This window comes from Pseudocercospora fijiensis, assembly GCF_000340215.1.
Source record: "Pseudocercospora fijiensis CIRAD86 unplaced genomic scaffold MYCFIscaffold_11, whole genome shotgun sequence".
NCBI lineage: Eukaryota > Fungi > Ascomycota > Dothideomycetes > Mycosphaerellales > Mycosphaerellaceae > Pseudocercospora > Pseudocercospora fijiensis.
This window is the reverse complement of record NW_006921542.1, coordinates 1,644,870-1,662,988: the sequence shown is the minus strand read 5'-3', so window position 1 is coordinate 1,662,988 and position 18,119 is coordinate 1,644,870. Positions and strand designations below refer to the sequence as shown.

Genomic DNA, 18,119 nt, shown 5'->3' with positions numbered 1-18,119 from the left:
TTAGATAAGATAAAGCTACCTAGAGATATGCTTTCTAAATGTAGTATTATCTAATTGTTTTACCTCTAGATATATATAATATCTATAGCTATAGATAGCTAGTTGTCTAAATAATTATATCTTTAGTCTATAGTCTTTATTATAGATACGTTAGTCTATATACGTTTATATATAGATTAAGATCTTTAGACTCTTTAACGGTCCGGTTCGGCTCGGGCGGTTCGTTAGTTCGAAGGTTAATCTATTTCCTAAACAATTTCCGAAGCTCGTAAACGACGTTTTCTATCGTTCTTCTTATCCGTATAGGTTAATAGGATTACGTAATGTAGATAGATATAATCCGAAAGAACGATCGATTTTTATTATAAGTATCGAGAGTATAGATAGCTATCTATAGATATTTAAAGGTTTATAGTATCTTATTCTACGAGACGTTTCGGGAATCTATCCGAAGGTAGAGTATATAGTCGAGCGGAAGTCGTAGGGAGTGTCGGAAGTTATAGTAGTAGTTATCGAGTAGGTAATTATTAAGTTACTTATCTAGCTAAGTAGCGATATCCGTAGCTATATACTAGTAGCTACTAAGATCCTAGAGTTTTCTCGAGACGCGTAATAAGTTACGCGTACTACTAGGTACCTCTAGTGTTTATCTTATAATTAGATCTCTAGAACTAGTTCTTCTAGGAGCGATCGAACCTATAAGAGTTCTCTCTCGAAGTACGAATTTTTAATGGATTATTATATCTTTCTATTCGTAGGAAATTGCTTCGACTATTACTACTATTACTAGTACTAGTACTAGCAAGTATTACTAAGCAGCTTGTCGCTATTGCTATTTAGATAACGTCGCCTCCTATTAGCTATACTTAGTCTATTACTAAGTCCGCTACTCTTTACGAGCTCGAAGTTATTAAGATCTTACTATAGAAGGTCTAGCTTACTAAAAGGTTATAGCCTAACCGGAAGTGCTTCTTAACGTAGACTATAGCACTCGAAGCCGCTTAGATAGCAAGTAAAGCTATAAGTACGATTAGCCTTCTAGTAAAGGTACTATTAAGTATAGTACTAGCTCTTTACGTACTTATAGTACTTAAATAATTATCGGCCGAAGCTATATAAGATATACGCCTAGCTCTATAGTAAAGTCTACGGCCCTTATTATCGCTATCTTCTACTTCTTAGCTACTATAGTCTTATTTAAGTCGTCTAGTTCTTAGGCTATTACTATACGCCCTATTATATATAACGTCGCACCGCTAGCAAAATGCTTATAGTTACTATAGATTATCTCTAGCTTTTAAATATAGTATAAGTCGGAGAGATACATCTTCTAGAAGTCGATAAGGTAGTAAATATAGAAGTAGGAAGGTGCTAGTAGTAGTATACGGTCACTCTCCATCCCCAAAAGCTTTACAGTAACGTAAAGGTACAGACAGCTATAGGCCTTAGATAGGTAGTATCGTTATAGCGACTATAGATAAGCATACGAGTAAGCTAAGTACTTAATCTAGCTACTACTAGCATTAACTATAGCCTCTAAAAGCCAGTTAGTATACGAGTATAGAACCTATACTTTGAGAAGGTTATAGTCGCTAATTACTTAAGTTATAGAAGACTAGAATAGACCGATTAAGTCCTTAGGCTACGCTTTAGGTTTCTAGTAAGTATAATAGCCTTAGTACTACTAGCTACGAAGATTCTTTCTCTAGATCTAGAGTATTATTATCGATAGAAGGGCTACTATTATCTATAGATAGATTATATTTGGATAATACCCTTTCTATAGGACTCTTAAGATCTAGTATCTAAGAGCCTATCGTATCTATAATCTAATCTATACGTAATCTAAGCGATACTAAACAATATATAATATTATTAAATATTCTCGATAGGATTACGAGGTAAGTCTTGTCTCTAGTGCTTAATAATACCCTTTCTAAGTGTAATCTCTTTAATCGAATATAGACCTCCGCGGCTTCCGGAGTACCGCTTTCTACGCTAAATCTAGTATAGTAAGACGGCTCGAAGGCTCTTCGATAGGATTAACGGCCGTACGTTACGATTAAGATCGAGGGCTACTTATAGAACGAACGTAACGCTAGTTAATACGTAGGCGCGTTCTTCGAGCGTAGGAGGGCTACGTACGTCGTAGGTTCGTTCGTAGTATACTATAATCGCGGTTATTACTATATTTGTTAGTAATAATAGACAACCTCTATCGCTAGTAGATCGTTAAGCGTAAAGTTATCTTCTCGTTTATAATACTAGTATTACTACTACAAAGATTAGCGCTTTCTTAGCCTTCTAGAGTACGTACTTTATACCTATAAAACGATAAAGGCGAGGCCTTTACTAGATTACTATTAGGTAAAGATGCTACGAGAATATTATACCGCTATCCTCGCTTTTAACTAGATACGTTTACGTACCTATTTTAGCTAATATCGCCGTACCTACGGCGCGGCCGATATATTAGCAAAGAATAGAAAGTAGTAATATTCTTATAAGCGTTTGTAACTAATAGTTATACTCGAGACCTAGCGGAAGACTTCTCTTATACGCTAGATAAGGGCGGTCGGATTAACTACAAAGTTATAGCTACTATACTAGAGGTATATATAGAGGTCGTTATTCTAGCCGATAAAGACGACAATCTAGTAGTTAAGTCGAAGGGCCGTAAACACTAGCCTTTCTTTAAAGATACCGTTAGAGCGCTAGATAGCTCTTATATATTAGTATACGTACTAGTAGATTAATAGGCGGCCTTCTATAACCGTATAGGAACGCTATCGTAGAATGTATTAGCAGTTATAGACTATAGTATAAGGTTTAGGTTTATTCTCGCTAGATAGGAGGGCTCTACTTACGACGGGCGCGTACTTAATAACGCTCGTTCGTACTATAGATTTACGGCGCCGGAAGGTCGATATTATCTCGTAGATACTAGCTATCTAAATAATGCCCTATATCTTGTTCTATACCGTAGTATAAGGCACTATTTGCGAGAGCAATACGTAGCTATAATAAAGCTAGCTAACTATAAGTAGTTGTTTAATCTAAGGTATACTTCCCTCCGTAACGTCGTCGAACGGACATTTAGAGTAATAAAGCGACGCTTCTATACCTTCGAGAATACGACGTAGTATAATATTCGTACTTAAATAGCGATAGTATATATTGCTACCGCCCTTTCTAATATTCTCTAAGAAATAGGCGCGAGGGTCGATACGGTAGAATTAGAGCCTAATAAGCCTAACGATAGGCTATTCAATAATGCCGCCGCCGCTATAGAAAAAGTACGACCTAGCCTATACCTAGGGTATATTTAGATTTAATATATACCTCGTATTCCTTAGTAGAATAATAGTTTTTAGCTCCTTTTATGCCTGCTTTTTCTAGAGTATAGAGGCTTATATATCTAAGCCGTTTATACTAGATTAGAGACTTGTCTTTAGAGTCTATAGCTAGAGCTTCTTTGGCTTTTAAGGGTTTATTATAAAGCTAACTCGGTATGCGTTAGTTATTCGAGCTCTATCCTTACTATAAGTTCTATTATACCGTTTCTTTACGAGGCCGTAACCTCGCGGTTCTCTAATAATAATAATAAACTTGTTATATTTATATTAAACTCGGGCGTAGAAAGTTATAGTATTAGAGATATCTTGAAGTCGTACTTTTATATTAGCTATACCGCGAGCGATTATAGATCCGGTATTGCCCTAGTTTATCGTATTAGATTTATTAGTATAAGTCGTAAGGTACGACTTATAGCTAATAACTTATATAGAAGCGCCGCTATCTTAGACAAAAGCGGCATTACTAGACGATTCTAAAGAAGAATACGCGATATGGACTATCTATAGACAAATAAAGATACTCTTCTTCGTCTAAATACTTTCTATAGTCTAGTTCTTTAGTTCTAGTTAAATAGCCGATTTGTAGTAGTAAGTATCTTCTAAGTATCCGTTCTTTTTAAAGTATATATACTTCCTAGATACGCTCTTAGGTCCCTTGTCCTATAGACGCTTAAGCGGCTTTTTAGACAGTTTATTCTTAGGCGAATTAGACTTAAGAAACAGTACTAGTTTGTTCTTAATAGTACTATATCGTCTCGATTTGTCCTATAGATTAGAGAATAAATCTTCTAATTTAAGGCTATCTGCGCCTTTTAGCAATATCTATACTAAATTTGTTACGAAAAACTCGTATTTATCGCTATAATTATTTAGCGTCTAAGCTACTATAACTTGTTTAGGAAGCTTAACTTCCTCGGACTCTAATTCGTTGTTTAAGCGGCGAACAATATTATTATATTATTAGACGCTTTTAGATAACTCTCAATTTGTTTAAAGTAAGTCCTTTAGTAAGAGGTAGATAAAATTAAGTCCCTTAGGAGAGTATAACTCCCTAAGAGTATTCTAAGCTTCTTCCGGGTCCGTCTTTTTTAAATTTATAAGAAGGGACTATCCTCTATAGTCGAAGAATCGCCAAGGCTTAAGCCTTTGTTTCTTAGTCTATATAATCGTCGACTATAGTCTTAAAAAGCCCTTCTCTACTAGGTAAGACTCGATCCTTAAGGACTAAAACGTATAGTTTTATTATCCTTTAAAGCGGCGAAACGTAAAGGACTTATCGCTAAGAGATATATATATAAATTTAGATATTTCTTTACGTAGCTTAGCGGTTTGTCTTTATCTTTAGTAGGAAGTCCCTCTATCTATAAGTTCTAGAGATCTTATATAGTCTAGTATAGATACTATTTAGATAATATTATCTATATAGATATCTTACTATAGAGAAATTATAGATACTCTTTGTGTTTAATAGTAGAACTATGTCTTTAGATAATAGATATTAATCTAGATATATACTAGTATAGATAGCTTTCCTATACTAGCATTATCCTAGATAATATACAGACAACTAAGATTTCTTGTATCTATAGATATTATCCTACGTTAGATAAAGCTTTATATAGACAGGTTTTCTATAGGTAGTAATACCTAGTTAGTATATCTCGATAATCGTATCTATAATGTATATACCTTTATATACACACTAAGATCTTTAAGTACCCTTCTAAGAAGAAGACCTAACTCTTTAACCAACCGGCTAGATCTAGTTGTAAATATAACCTAGCGGCTAGATTTAGCTATAAATACCTCTTACTTGAACCCTACTAACCTTCTAAACCTTCTAATATACTCCCTAATCATAGCGTTTATTCTATACAAATAACAATCTATTACAGAGGTCTATTAAAAGTAGGGCAATAGCGCTTACTACTTTAGTAATATCTAGACCCTTCCCGTCTATATATCTTATACTATATACTAAAGTTTAGTACTAATACTCCGTAAGAAGGCTCTAGTATATATAGATATCGTAAGTACTCTAAAATCGCTAAGTTAACTATAGCTATATAGACCTAGATACTACCGAAATGACCTCCCCGCTTATCGACGAGACACGGTATTACCGCGTTACTAAATTACTAGATTTTAATAAGTATAACTTTATTATCCTATCCTAAGGTTTAGTACTAAAGCACTATAGAGGCTTCCGCTATATTTACGACCTATTATAGCTTTATAGTTATTCTAGAAACGGTAATATCCCGAGGGAATACAGAACTATCCGCTATATCCTATTCGACGATATCTTTAATAAGGTTAATAGCTTCGGTTAGAGTACGACTACTACTAAAGAAGACGCTAAGGCGGCCTTATATAATATACTAGCATTCCTATATTAATAGTAACTATTAGCCTTTAACGAGTAGGCTCGCTTCTATAAGGAGCTTAGGCTCCTATTTAGCCTACGTATAGGTACTATAGATATTTAACCTATTTATTTAGGGACTTTACTAGCTACTCGAAATATACCATACTACCTCTACTTTCGATAGTACTATAGTATATATAATCTATTACTCGGACGACTCTGTTTTCCTACTAAAGCTAGGTTTATAATAATAACCGTATACTACTAAAGTCCGGTATTTATAGATTACCTTAATAGACGACCTTAGGATATCTCGTAACGATAGGAGGAATATAGAAGGCTCCGCTAATAGGACCCTTAGTATTACTATAAACTTAATAATAATAGACGCTTTACTTTCGGACGATAGGAAACCTTATATTACTACTATAACTATAGCTACGATAGCCCCTAACTCGCTAGGCCTTTACTAAACTCTAACCCTTATAGCCTACTTAGTATAGTATATCCGTATTTTTTTACCTAGCCGCTTTTTTAACGCTAAAATATAGCTATTCTTTACCTAGTATAAATTGCGACTCTAGATTAAACGGAGGCTTCTAATATAGGCAAGAAGCGACCTAAATAAATAGACTTTAGTTCTATAAGCGAGCCGTAGCTTATATATTTTTAACGGCCTATCTTTGCCCTAAATGTCCCTCTTTATAGACGTCTATAATTATAGAATAGGAGGCTTTTAGTACCGCGGACCTAACGGCGACTAGACTAATCCCCTCCCTAGGGTTTCTATACCTATAATACTTTTATAGTCCGCTATATAAAAAGCGATATATAAGTTATAGAGATAAACGTAGTAGCTTTAGCCTTTAATAGGCTGTCTTAGAAATAGTCTAATATCCGAGTTACTATCTATATAGATAATCGTTCTAGCTTCTACGTCTTCTTTAGATATTCCGTTAATACTAAAGTAGGCGTTAACCTCCTATACTAAGCGCTTTTCCTAGCCCTTATTTATAATATTATTATAATAGTTTAATAGCTTTATTCTACTTATAATAGTTCTACTAACGCCCTCTTACGCCCTAGCCTTTAGACCGCTTATACTTATTCTATTAACTTATTATAGTTTAGAATAATTTGAATATACTAATCCTATCTATATTAAAATAGTAGTTCTAGGAGGTTAAATCGAGATTGTATATATATACTTTTCTTCTATACTATAGACTTACCTATAATACTATAAGAATAACCTATAATTATATAATCTACTAATATAGTATCTAGTACGCCTTAACTATACTTAAATTATAGCCTTACCTAAGAGATTATATATACTACCCTATAGTATATCCGGGTTTGAAGCCGATTCTTAGCCGCTCTCTATATATCTATATCGACGTAATCCGCTCTTTATATTAATATTAATCTTCTACTTATTCTTTATAACTTGCTACTAGCTAAGTATATAGCCTAAGGCGCTATTTATACTTACCCTACTTATAGTTTAAAGTAGAACCGCTAACTAATTTATAACAATATATTAGAAGTACTATTATTTAGGCCGCTTCGTAATCTCGATAAGGCTAATTTTAATACCTACTAGACTTTAGCTTAGAAAGGCCCCTTTCTACTAAAGGAGCTAATATACGATAATAGCCGTAAGGTCGGCTTTAAGGGTTAGCTAATAGGGAAAATAATACTAGGTTAGATAATACCTTTTTAGGCTAACCTTATAGCTAGATAACCGTCCGCCTTAAACGATCTAGAACCGATACCTATAGGTAGGGCTTCGCTATTTGTATCGCCGCTATAGGCTATCCGACCTAGATAGTCTACTATATACGATAACTCTTTACCTTCTATAGACGTATATAGACTAAGCCGCTTTTCCTACTATTAGTAGCCGGGTTTCTAAGAGCGCTAGCTAAAGTAAGGCTATAATTAAAGTTAAAAGAGTTTAGATTAGACAGATATAGTAGGATATATAGGGCACTTACTAAAATAGAGTAGTATTATAATAGCTCGCTAATATAGCGTCTCCTCTAATATCTCTATAAATAGAAGTCTAAGGCCTTTAAGAGATAGTCTATACCTTACTAATAATTATAAGGCTATACTAAAACTAAGCGTAAGGGCTTAACGGGTTATAAACTAGTAAGGGTCTCTAATAAGCCTTAAAACGGATAGCTTACTACCTCGTTACCTCGCCTTTATCGTATTAGCTACTTTTGTTAGCGTCCTTTATAAGAAAGTAGCTTAATCGAGTTAACTATCGCTACGCTAGCGCTGTTTCTAGGGCTCTAGCTAGGCTTCGCTTAGGCCTTACGGCGCTAGCCTTACTATATACTATCGAGCGCCTATACCCCTATTTATTAGTTTACTTACTTATTATAGGGCCTTAGTATATAGATAATAATATCTATATACGAGGCGGATATAACGCTTTCCCTCTTTCGTAGAAAACTATTACTCCTATACGTTACTATTAACTAGATAAGGGCCCGCTTTACTAGTAACTCGCCCTACTTTATCCTATTCTAATAGTATAGATAGTACGCGTATCTTCGCTACTTTAGGCCTTACGGTACTAGCCTTGCTATATACTAGCGCTAACGAGCGCCTATGCCCCTTTTTATTAGTTTACTTGCTTAGTACGAGGCCTTAATATATATATAGATAGATAGACGAACGGATCTTATTTAGCTACTCTATAAAATATATTAGGATATATATATAGTTAGAACTTAAGACTCTGTTTCTCTACTATCTAGTAAAGAGGATAGGTACGATACTATAGTTATTTCTATAGGTACTATTGTCTAGGTATTATATCGAGATAGTCGTATCTATAACTTATATACGTTTATCGACTCTTTATCGGTTCGGTTCGGTTCGAAGGTTAAACTATTTACTCAAAAAACTCCGAAGCTTCTAAATAATCTTTTCTATCGTTCTTCTTATTTATATAGGTCGATAGGAGTACCTACTATCGGAATTATCTAATAGGAAGATCGTCTATTATTCGGACTTCTTAGGGATATAGATAGATATTTTAGTAAAGGTATCGAGAATTAAACTACTTAGGGGATTGTAGCATTTTAAGAGTATTTTAAGCTTCTTTCGGGTCTCTCTTTTTCTAAATTTATAATAAGGGTCGGATAAGGAGTTTTACTAGTAATCTTATATAGACCGCTCGAGTAGTAGATATAAGAAGAGCGTTTTATATAGCCCTATACGTCTTTATTATCTCTTCTAGTAAAAAGAGAAGGCTATACTACGACTTTGAGTAAGGAACTACTATAGTAGGAATATAAGCTATATAATATTATAGGAGTACGCTATACTCTTCCTTATCTTCTAAGAGTATGCCTTCTTATAGACGCCTTATCTAGCGGTAGAGGCGCCTTCTAGTATAAGGTAGACAATCTAGACTAAATAGTATAGCTATTAACGCTACGAATATATAAAGTCTTTACTATAAGAAGGAGCGATACTTACTTATCGAACGAGTATCCTTCTAAGATCTATATTAATATTAAGGGAGTAAGGGTAATTATAGAAGCGTTCTATAAGTAGTATACGTAATAGAACGCTAATAAAGCAATAGCCTATACTAATAGTAGAGTCGTCTTTACTAGCCTTATTTCTTACCGTATTTTATACGCCGCTAACGTACTACTACGGAATATTTTACTTAGGACAATTAGGGCGTAATTTACCGGTATAACTATATAGCTATCTTCTACTAATAATAGGCTTGCTAATAATCTATTGCGCCTAGACTAGAGATTAATAGCTAGCCTATATCTATAGTTAATCTATCTATATCTATTATAGCCGTCGATAGAAAGCAGCTCGATAAGGTAATAAATAGCCGGTCCTATAGCTCCTCGTTCTATACTCTACTATAGTATAGACTAGCGCCTAATATACGAAAGGCGTACGCCTTAATTATTACAAACTATAAGCTATAGTACTTAATAAAGGACTTCGAGGCGTAGCCTATAAGAGCTAAAGGTCTTTACAAATTTATTACGGCTTAGGTACTCGGTTACTTTAGTCTTTAGCTATATAGTAATAGTATAGAGTCTTATACTATAGTACTACGATTATATAGTATTAGTATCGGTTTAGATACTACTCTATTTGTATCTCCGGTACTTAGACGATTATTACGTAGGGCTAAGTCTTCTAGTCCGCTAGCAACTCGTACCTCTATAGGCTAGAAAGCCCTCTCTACTAACGATATAAACCGCCTTAGTAGTGCCGCTACCCTCTACGATAATTACGTCCTTAAAATCGCCTTCTTACTCGTCTAGAGTAGCTTCTTACGCTTAGGTAAAGTTATCTATAAAGAGAAGGGTTTAGTCCTATAGAGACTATACTAGCTAATATATAATACTATAACTAGTAACGTTTATAGTATTATAAAGTAAGACTACCTCTCTTTAAGGTTAAAGAGGTCTAGGATAGACTTTGGGTATAAAGGTACTCTAGTTGTAGTCGCTACTATATCTAGATATACCTACGCCGTACTAAATATAATACGATAATTCTAGTAGTACGATATAGGTAGCTCCTACGTTATACTAGCGCCTCTATTCTAACTAAGCGAGGAAGGCTTCTTAAAAGTAGTAGTATAGGAGTACCTAGGAGAGTATCCTATACTAGTAAGTGTAGACTACTTACGTTATACTAGACATTCGCTTCGGTATAGCGCTATATTGTGTATATACGATAATAGAATAATATATAATTTAATTATAGTCCCCGGTCGCTAGATAAGTACTATCTCTAAGCGGTATTATATGCTTTATAACGAAGAGTAGCTTTCTATACTAAGTAGCCGGGGCCGACCTAGAGGACCGATATCGATAAAGGGCCCTAGAGTTACCTTCGGTTAAGATAGGATAGAGCCGAAGGTTTAATAAAACCAACGCCTAATACTAGTTTATCTATCTAATACTTAGTAACTAGAGTTAATTAAGCTACTCTTTACTAAACGGCGCTCGTAAAAGTAGTTTATATAATAACTATAGTGCGTTCCTATAAGATTATCTAAGGGCTTACATTCCGGAATTTATTATCGCTTTATAAGTTTAGGCTTTAAGTTTCTCTATTAATACTACTACTAGGCCTTATCGACTAGTAGTTAGGAGCTAATATCTCGTATCTATAGGTAAATAAGAACGCCCTCTCCCCTAAACCGAGCAATTAATAGAGTAAGAGGGATATATATAGGCGAGGGTAGTTATCTAAAGTAGGCGTAGTACCTCCGCGCCTTAGACTACTCCTTATACTATATAGGCGATTATTCGCTAACCCGCCCTCCTTACTCTATTTGTTTATCTATATATAATATAGACAATACGTAAATACAACTAAGGTCTTATCTACTAGCGATTAGTAGCTTATATCTAATAACTATAGGTAGATAAGAACGCCCTTTTCCTTAAACTAAGCGCTAAATTTACAAGATCTCTTAAGAAGCTAAAGGATCTTATAAATAAAGTAATTAATATATATTTTTATAAGGAAATTTATAGTTCTAGTTTTCTTAATAATAATAAAAGTAAATGATGTAGTACTTATAGATAGAGTCTCTGTTAGTATAAAAGGCCTATTTTAAACCTATAATTTATAATACTATAGACGGCGATATTTAACTAAAGCCTTAGATATTTTCGAACTTCTAGTAGAGAATAGGCTAATATTTTAAGTATAGAATAAGACCGACTCTAAGAATACTTAAATATACTTTTATAGATATATTCTTCTAAAGAAGTTAATTCTAAACATTTCTTTTGAAAATAGCTATTTAACTACGTTAAAATCTATTTAAAGTATTAACAAATATATTAATGCTATTACCCGCTTAGAGAATAACTTAGAGCCTAGAGAGCTAATATATTCTAAGTAAGGTATAGTATAGAAGGGGACCTATAGTTGCTTAGAGTTTTAGTTAGCCTATAGATAGAACCTTTAGAAAAACCTAGTAGTATGCTATTATATTTAGGACCGAGAATTCTAGAACTAGAAGAAGTAATATCTTTACAAAAGTATCTATAGTAGCGTTTATATCCTCTTTAGAAGCTAGTACTAAAGGTAGAGTCTAAGGAGCTTAATATAAAGATATTTATAAGGCTATTATAAGAGGAGTATATAAATAGGTATATAGGTAGGACGTAGTCGTTAGATTTCTCTATATAATAATACCTAAAGGACTTAAAAGGAGAGAGAGTAAATAAGGAGTTTCTATAGGACGCTAAGCCTTACGAATTAGATACGTAGCGCTACCGAGGAGCTTACGAATTAGTTACAACTTAGGGTTCCCTAATAGTGTCCTCCCCTCCTCTAGCAATCTATACTAGGCTACTTAGGTAGTAGTTACTAGGGAATAGAGTAGTTATAAAGGAGACGGATATACTTAGAGGAGCGTTATAGGTATAGATATACAGTAGTAAGGTAGTAGAATCGCAACCTTAGTCGATATAGGGTAGCCTCGATATAGTAACGGATATACTACGATCTACTTTTATCGTTACTTCTAGATTATAGTTAAGAGGCAACCTCGCGCCTATTAGCTATTATTACTAGCCTCGTACTACGAGCCTTAGATTAGTTACTCTACTGCCTATTACTTACTCTTCTATCCGATTTGCTTTAGTTACGCGGTACGTAGTCGTTACGGCTATAGGGTAGTAGTAAAGGGGTAGTAATTCGCCCTCGTAGGCCCTATACTAAAGGCGGTACCTTTTCCTTTAACCCTCCTTATTCTTATTAACTATAACGAGCCTTCGGAATAAGAAATTAATTGTTAATTATTAAACTATCTTTTTAATTCGAGGGTTTAATACCCTATAATGTCCTACGTTATTACTAATCCTAGCTAGGGATAGTATCTTTAGCTATCGTAATTTCGAATAGCTAAACTTAAATAGACCTTTACGGAATAAGTATTAGCGGCGTTTTACGGTAGTTTTAGTAGCTAATCGTTATAGGCCGGTATTCTCCTATTAGGTTAGTAACTGTATTAGATAATAGTTCGATACCTCTACTTTCTCCCTCGAGTCCTAAGAGCTCGCCTAGTACGCTAGGGTTCTTCGCTCGGTACAGTACTATACTAATACTAGATCTATAGTAGTAGCGCCTTATATAGGCCTACTATATTGGTAGGGTAGCGATATCTTTCTAGCTAATTAAGAAGACTAATACTAACCCTCCTATCTTATAGAATATACCTACACTCCGTAAGCTAGGTTACTTTAGGTATACTTAGCGGCGCTAGACGGTTAAGATAGAGGATAATAGAAGTAGAGTAATCGACTCGAAGACAAAGCTAGAAATTTTAGAAGTATATAAGAAGCTACTTTCTAGATCCTACTAGTACTATAGGGATAGCCCTAGGAATCCCTCTTATACTAGTACGTTCCTAGCCCTTTCCGGTATTACTTCGTTACTAGTATAGATAGATTCCTAAAGAGATAAACCCTACTACTAAAATTTAGTACTTCCTACGTTATAATACTATTCGCGCGATAGATCTAGCTACGTAATAGCGCTACATTTCTCGCCTCGAGGAGAATTCTAATAAGCTTATATTAGTAGCCTATTATTTAGATAATAAAGTACGCGCTCGAGCTAGCCCTAGTATAAAAATACTAAGTAAGGGTTATACTTCGTCTAAGGCGTATAAGTATTACTATAAGACCCGTAGGGCTAGCTTTAAATATACTTAAAAGGAGCTAAAGATAGGGCGAGGTAATAGCGGATATATAGCGAGGAACGTAGCGGTAGATCCGGAAATCGAATAGGATATTATTAGAGGCGTAACGTAGAGGGAGAAGCGTCTAATCTACTTTAAATAGTATACGGTATAATTTCGGTAGGGATTCTATAGAGATTCGGTTAAGACTTTTAGTAAAGACTTCTAGGTTTCCTAATAACCTAGTTTATAAGACTAACTAAGTATATATTTTTCTAAGTTACTACTTCGGTTAGGCTTAAAAGCGATAGATTTAGTTATATACTAATAGGCCTTTACCTTTATAGTCCTTCCTCGTTTCCTAGATAGCTTCGCGTTATTAGTATTTTAAGCCTCTCTTAGATAGTCCTTAGTTAGGCCGTAATTCGCCTTATAGGAACTAAGGAGTTTATTAGCCGTAAGGTTCTCTTTAGCTATCTATTTACCCTATTCTAGCGAGTAGCTAGCCTATCGTAGCTTAGACTATAATACGCCGCTCTTATTATAATACGATAGGATTTCCTCTATTTTATAACGTTTATTGTTTTCCTCCTCGTCGACGAAGGATTCTACTAGTAGCAGTTTATAGCCCCCTTAAGAGCGGTATAGTTTAAAAATAGAGACGTAGAATAGAGAGTAGAACGCTTTATCGCTAGCGGTAGATTTGCTTCGTGCGTATAGCTGCCGATGTAGCTTTTCGTAGTAAATAGTCTAAGGTACCTATTATTAAGCTTTTTATAAGGACGGTAGATATAGAGGCAATTTCTCTAGGCCGGCGTAGACTTTCCTATTATATACTAGCGCGGCTTTATAAAGAAGGCGTACCTAGTTGTCTTAGTCCTAACTAAGGTATATATAGAAATAAGTTTAGAGATTCTAGTACGAACCCTTAGTTTATCTATCCGTTTAGGAATAGAAGGTAGTACTAAGTCTTCTTTTACAAACTAAGCAGTAAGAGAACGCGCTCTAGTATATACTTATAAAGACCGAGATACGATCTAATATAAGACTATCGGATACGCCGCTATTATAGACGCCTTCGCGGAATATAAGTTCTACTAGCTATACTATATCGATTTTTAAGATACTAGGGAAGTACTAAACTATCTCTAAAAACCTATCGATATTAACTATAATCGAGTCGTAAACGCGGCCGTTAAAACATTTTAAGGATAGGAGGCCTATAATAAAGTCTTTAGAAATATATCTCTAGGATTCTAAAGATGTTTCTAAGGGCTCTAATATCTTATAAAGTTTGTACTATATAACCTTAGTCGTCTAGTATATATCGTATTCTATAATATATTTCTCGACGTCTTTTATAATACCCTCCTAGACGTATTTAGCGTTAATAAATTCTTAGATACGCGACTTACTATAATATCCCGCTATCGGATTATCTAGACCCTATAGTAGTTCGGGTTAGTTTAGTTTAGTTTACTAAGCCGAAATTCTAGTTTAGTTTAGTTTAGTTTGCTAAGAAACCGGTATACGGACCGGTTAACCGGCTACGTACCGGCTACGGATTAAAACCTAACCTAAAACATCCTAAAATATAGATATAATCGTATAGTATATATAATGTACTCCCCCTATCGTATTTCGGACTCGATCTAAGGTCGTCGTATATCGTCGTATATTATCGGAATTAAGTTAGATTTTCTCGGAAACTAGTTTAGACTAGCGGGATAGCAAACTAAGCTAGAACTAAACCGGAGGGGTACTACTAAGAAACTAAACTATATACGTTTTATCGTTTATAAACTAAACTACTATAGGGTCTAGGGTTATCGTAGTTTTAGTATAGGATCTCTTACTATTAAGCTACGCTTAGTAGTATATAGGCCTTGCCTTAAAGGCGTAGAAGAGTCCTTCGCTATCGAAAGTATACTTATTAAGGTTAGTAATCTCGACCGAGTCGGTCCTACTTACTTCTTCTAGTATCGAGTAGTTATCGCCCTAGCGCTCTTTCGCTACCTTAACGTCTTATTTAAAGGGGTCTCTTAGTTATATCGAGTATATTAGATCTAGGAGGGATTTTAGAGCCTTATAGATTTGCTTCCTACCCTTCCCTTTAGATCTACTAAATATTATAGAGTTCTAAGAAACAAACTAATATTTAGCCTTAGTATAGCGAGTAACTAGTAGAACATAGTATAGAGCTACTTTATAGCTCTTTTTATACTATATCGATACCGAGGGAGGAGCTATCCTAGTACTTAATATTAGAGAAAGTTTAGTAGGAAAGTATTAGAACTTCTTAAAGAGGACTTCTTTTTAAAGAGGGCTTCGAGGGAAATCGATAAGTTCTACCTAGATCTAGATAAAGACATTCTACTAAGTAGTTAGGGAATTAGATAGGGAGCGGAAGGGTAAAATTTATATCTAATAAGTATAGTTTCTTAACTATACTTTAATAGCTTATATATATATACTTTTTATTAGTTACTATCCCTAGCTAATTGTCTATAGATTTAGGGTTATATAAGTACCTTCCTATAACTAAGAAATACCGGCTACGCTACTAGCTATACTCCCGTATCTTATAATAGGCTTGCTTCGAGTTACGTATATATTCTTATATTTCTTAGAAACTAATAAATTCTATAGTTCGAACCTACTATCCCTATAGTTACTTAGTAAACTAACCTAAACTAAACTAGATCTTCGGCCTAGCAAACTAAACTAAACTAACTCGAACTACTATAGGGTCTAGTTATACTAGGAGTTATATAAATTAGGATAGAGTATATTAGCCTAAGATAATATCTTATAAAGAAGAGAGTCCTAGGAATTACCCTAGAGTACTAGTACGGCTAGAGAACCTAGTTACTAGAATATATTACTATCTTCTATCCCTTAATAAAGAATAGATAGGAGATAAGATATATAGAAAGGTAGGAATAAGTAACTAGAATACTCTTACTACTATAAAGATAGGACTCTTAGTAATAGTAGGTTAGCTAATATAGGAAGAGATACTCGACTAGTTCTTACTAGCAAAGGAGGAGATACTAATATAGTATTAGAATAAGGAGAGAGAAGGCTAAAGCCTATCTAGTAAGAGGAGTAGGCTATAGTAACTTATATTATATAGGGTAATATAAGTAGGAACTAGAGCCTATAGAAGATAGAACTTAGGAAAAGAGGAGGTATTATACTACTACCTTTTTGCCTTAGATATATAGAGTAAGGCTACTTATTCTAGTTAGGACTAGACTAGTAATATAGACTTTAATATATATATATACCTCTCTAGTTTTAAATACTAATAAGATTAGAATTAAAATTAAGATTAAGATTAAGAATAAGAATAAGAATAAGAATAAGAATAAGAATAAGAATAAGAATAAGAATAAGAATAAGAATAAGAATAAGAATAAGAATAAGAATAAGAATAAGAATAAGAATAAGAATAAGAATAAGAATAAGAATAAGAATAAGAATAAGAATAAGAATAAGAATAAGAATAAGGATAAGGATAAGGATAAGAGCTAGGATAAGGATAAGAGCTAGGATAAGGTTAAGAATAAAGATATAAATAAGAAATAAAGATAAAAGTAAGAATAAGGTTAAGAATAAGGTTAAGGATAAGGTTGAGGATAAGGTTAAGAATAAGGTTTAGGATAAGGTTGAGGATAAGGTTTAGGATAAGGTTGAGGATAAGGTTTAGGATAAGGTTTAGGATAAGGTTTAGGATAAGGTTTAGGATAAGGTTAAGAAAAAGGTTAAGAAAAAGAACCTTAGTATTATAGCTTAGAATCTACTACTTTCGCCTCTTTATATTAGTATTAAACCCTATTTACTTAAGATTACTAGAAATAACTTAATACTATATTCTAATTAAATAATTTTATAATTAATCTTTATAACGATTATCTAGCTAACTAAGCTTAGGCGACAAACGTCGGTTATTAATACTATCTATTAAAAGTCGTAGGCCTAATCTACTTAATAAAGAAATAAAATATTATAGTAGTAAAGGACTAAAACTAATACTACTACTACTACTACTACTAGTAATAGTATAGGCAACCGAGGGTAATATAACCTATAACGATATAGGTAGCTAGATTTAGTAGGATAGGATAATAAACACGTCGCTTAGGCTAGTAACTAGAGCCCTATAATATAGGTACTATAGAAGTGTAATATAAATAGTATACTATACGAGGTTAATAATCTTTCTACTATATAGAAGGAGGCCTCTTTTATAGGCTTAAACCCTAGCCTATAGATATAGGGCCGGTTACTAGCTAATATCCCTCCCTTTCTTCGTATCTAACTAGATACGTTTTATATTACGCGCTTAAAACAAATAAACAGTTATATAGTTACCTTAGTGTTCTTAGCTAAGGCTGTTTTTAGAGACTCTATACTAATATTCCTAGGGTAGTATTATTCCTAGATTCTATTAATATATAAAAACAATTCCCTAAGTAACTAATCTACTACGCTAACTTACTATTACTTTAATATACCGTAATCCTTACTAGTAAAAACCTTATTAGCTAGTTAGTTCTCTAGATCTCCTACGTAGGCGTTAAAGTTATTAGTACCGAAGTACTAGTCCTCGTAGTAAGCTTAATTAACGAGGAGGTTAGTAGCCTTATCCTATATAGCTTTTTCCTAATCGTATAGATATTCC

At 33.9% G+C, this 18,119-nt stretch overlaps 1 protein-coding gene across 1 annotated transcript; it reads left to right on the top strand.

Annotated features, from left to right (window-relative positions):
• Nucleotides 1-2,852: 2,852 nt before the first annotated feature.
• MYCFIDRAFT_121798 (uncharacterized protein) lies at nt 2,853-3,110 on the top strand (the record flags this gene model as incomplete). The annotated part of the gene is made up of 2 exons (XM_007933768.1): nt 2,853-3,014; nt 3,048-3,110. Coding segments are annotated over 2 exons (225 nt in total), but the record flags the coding sequence as incomplete, so codon positions are not given.
• Nucleotides 3,111-18,119: the final 15,009 nt, after the last annotated feature.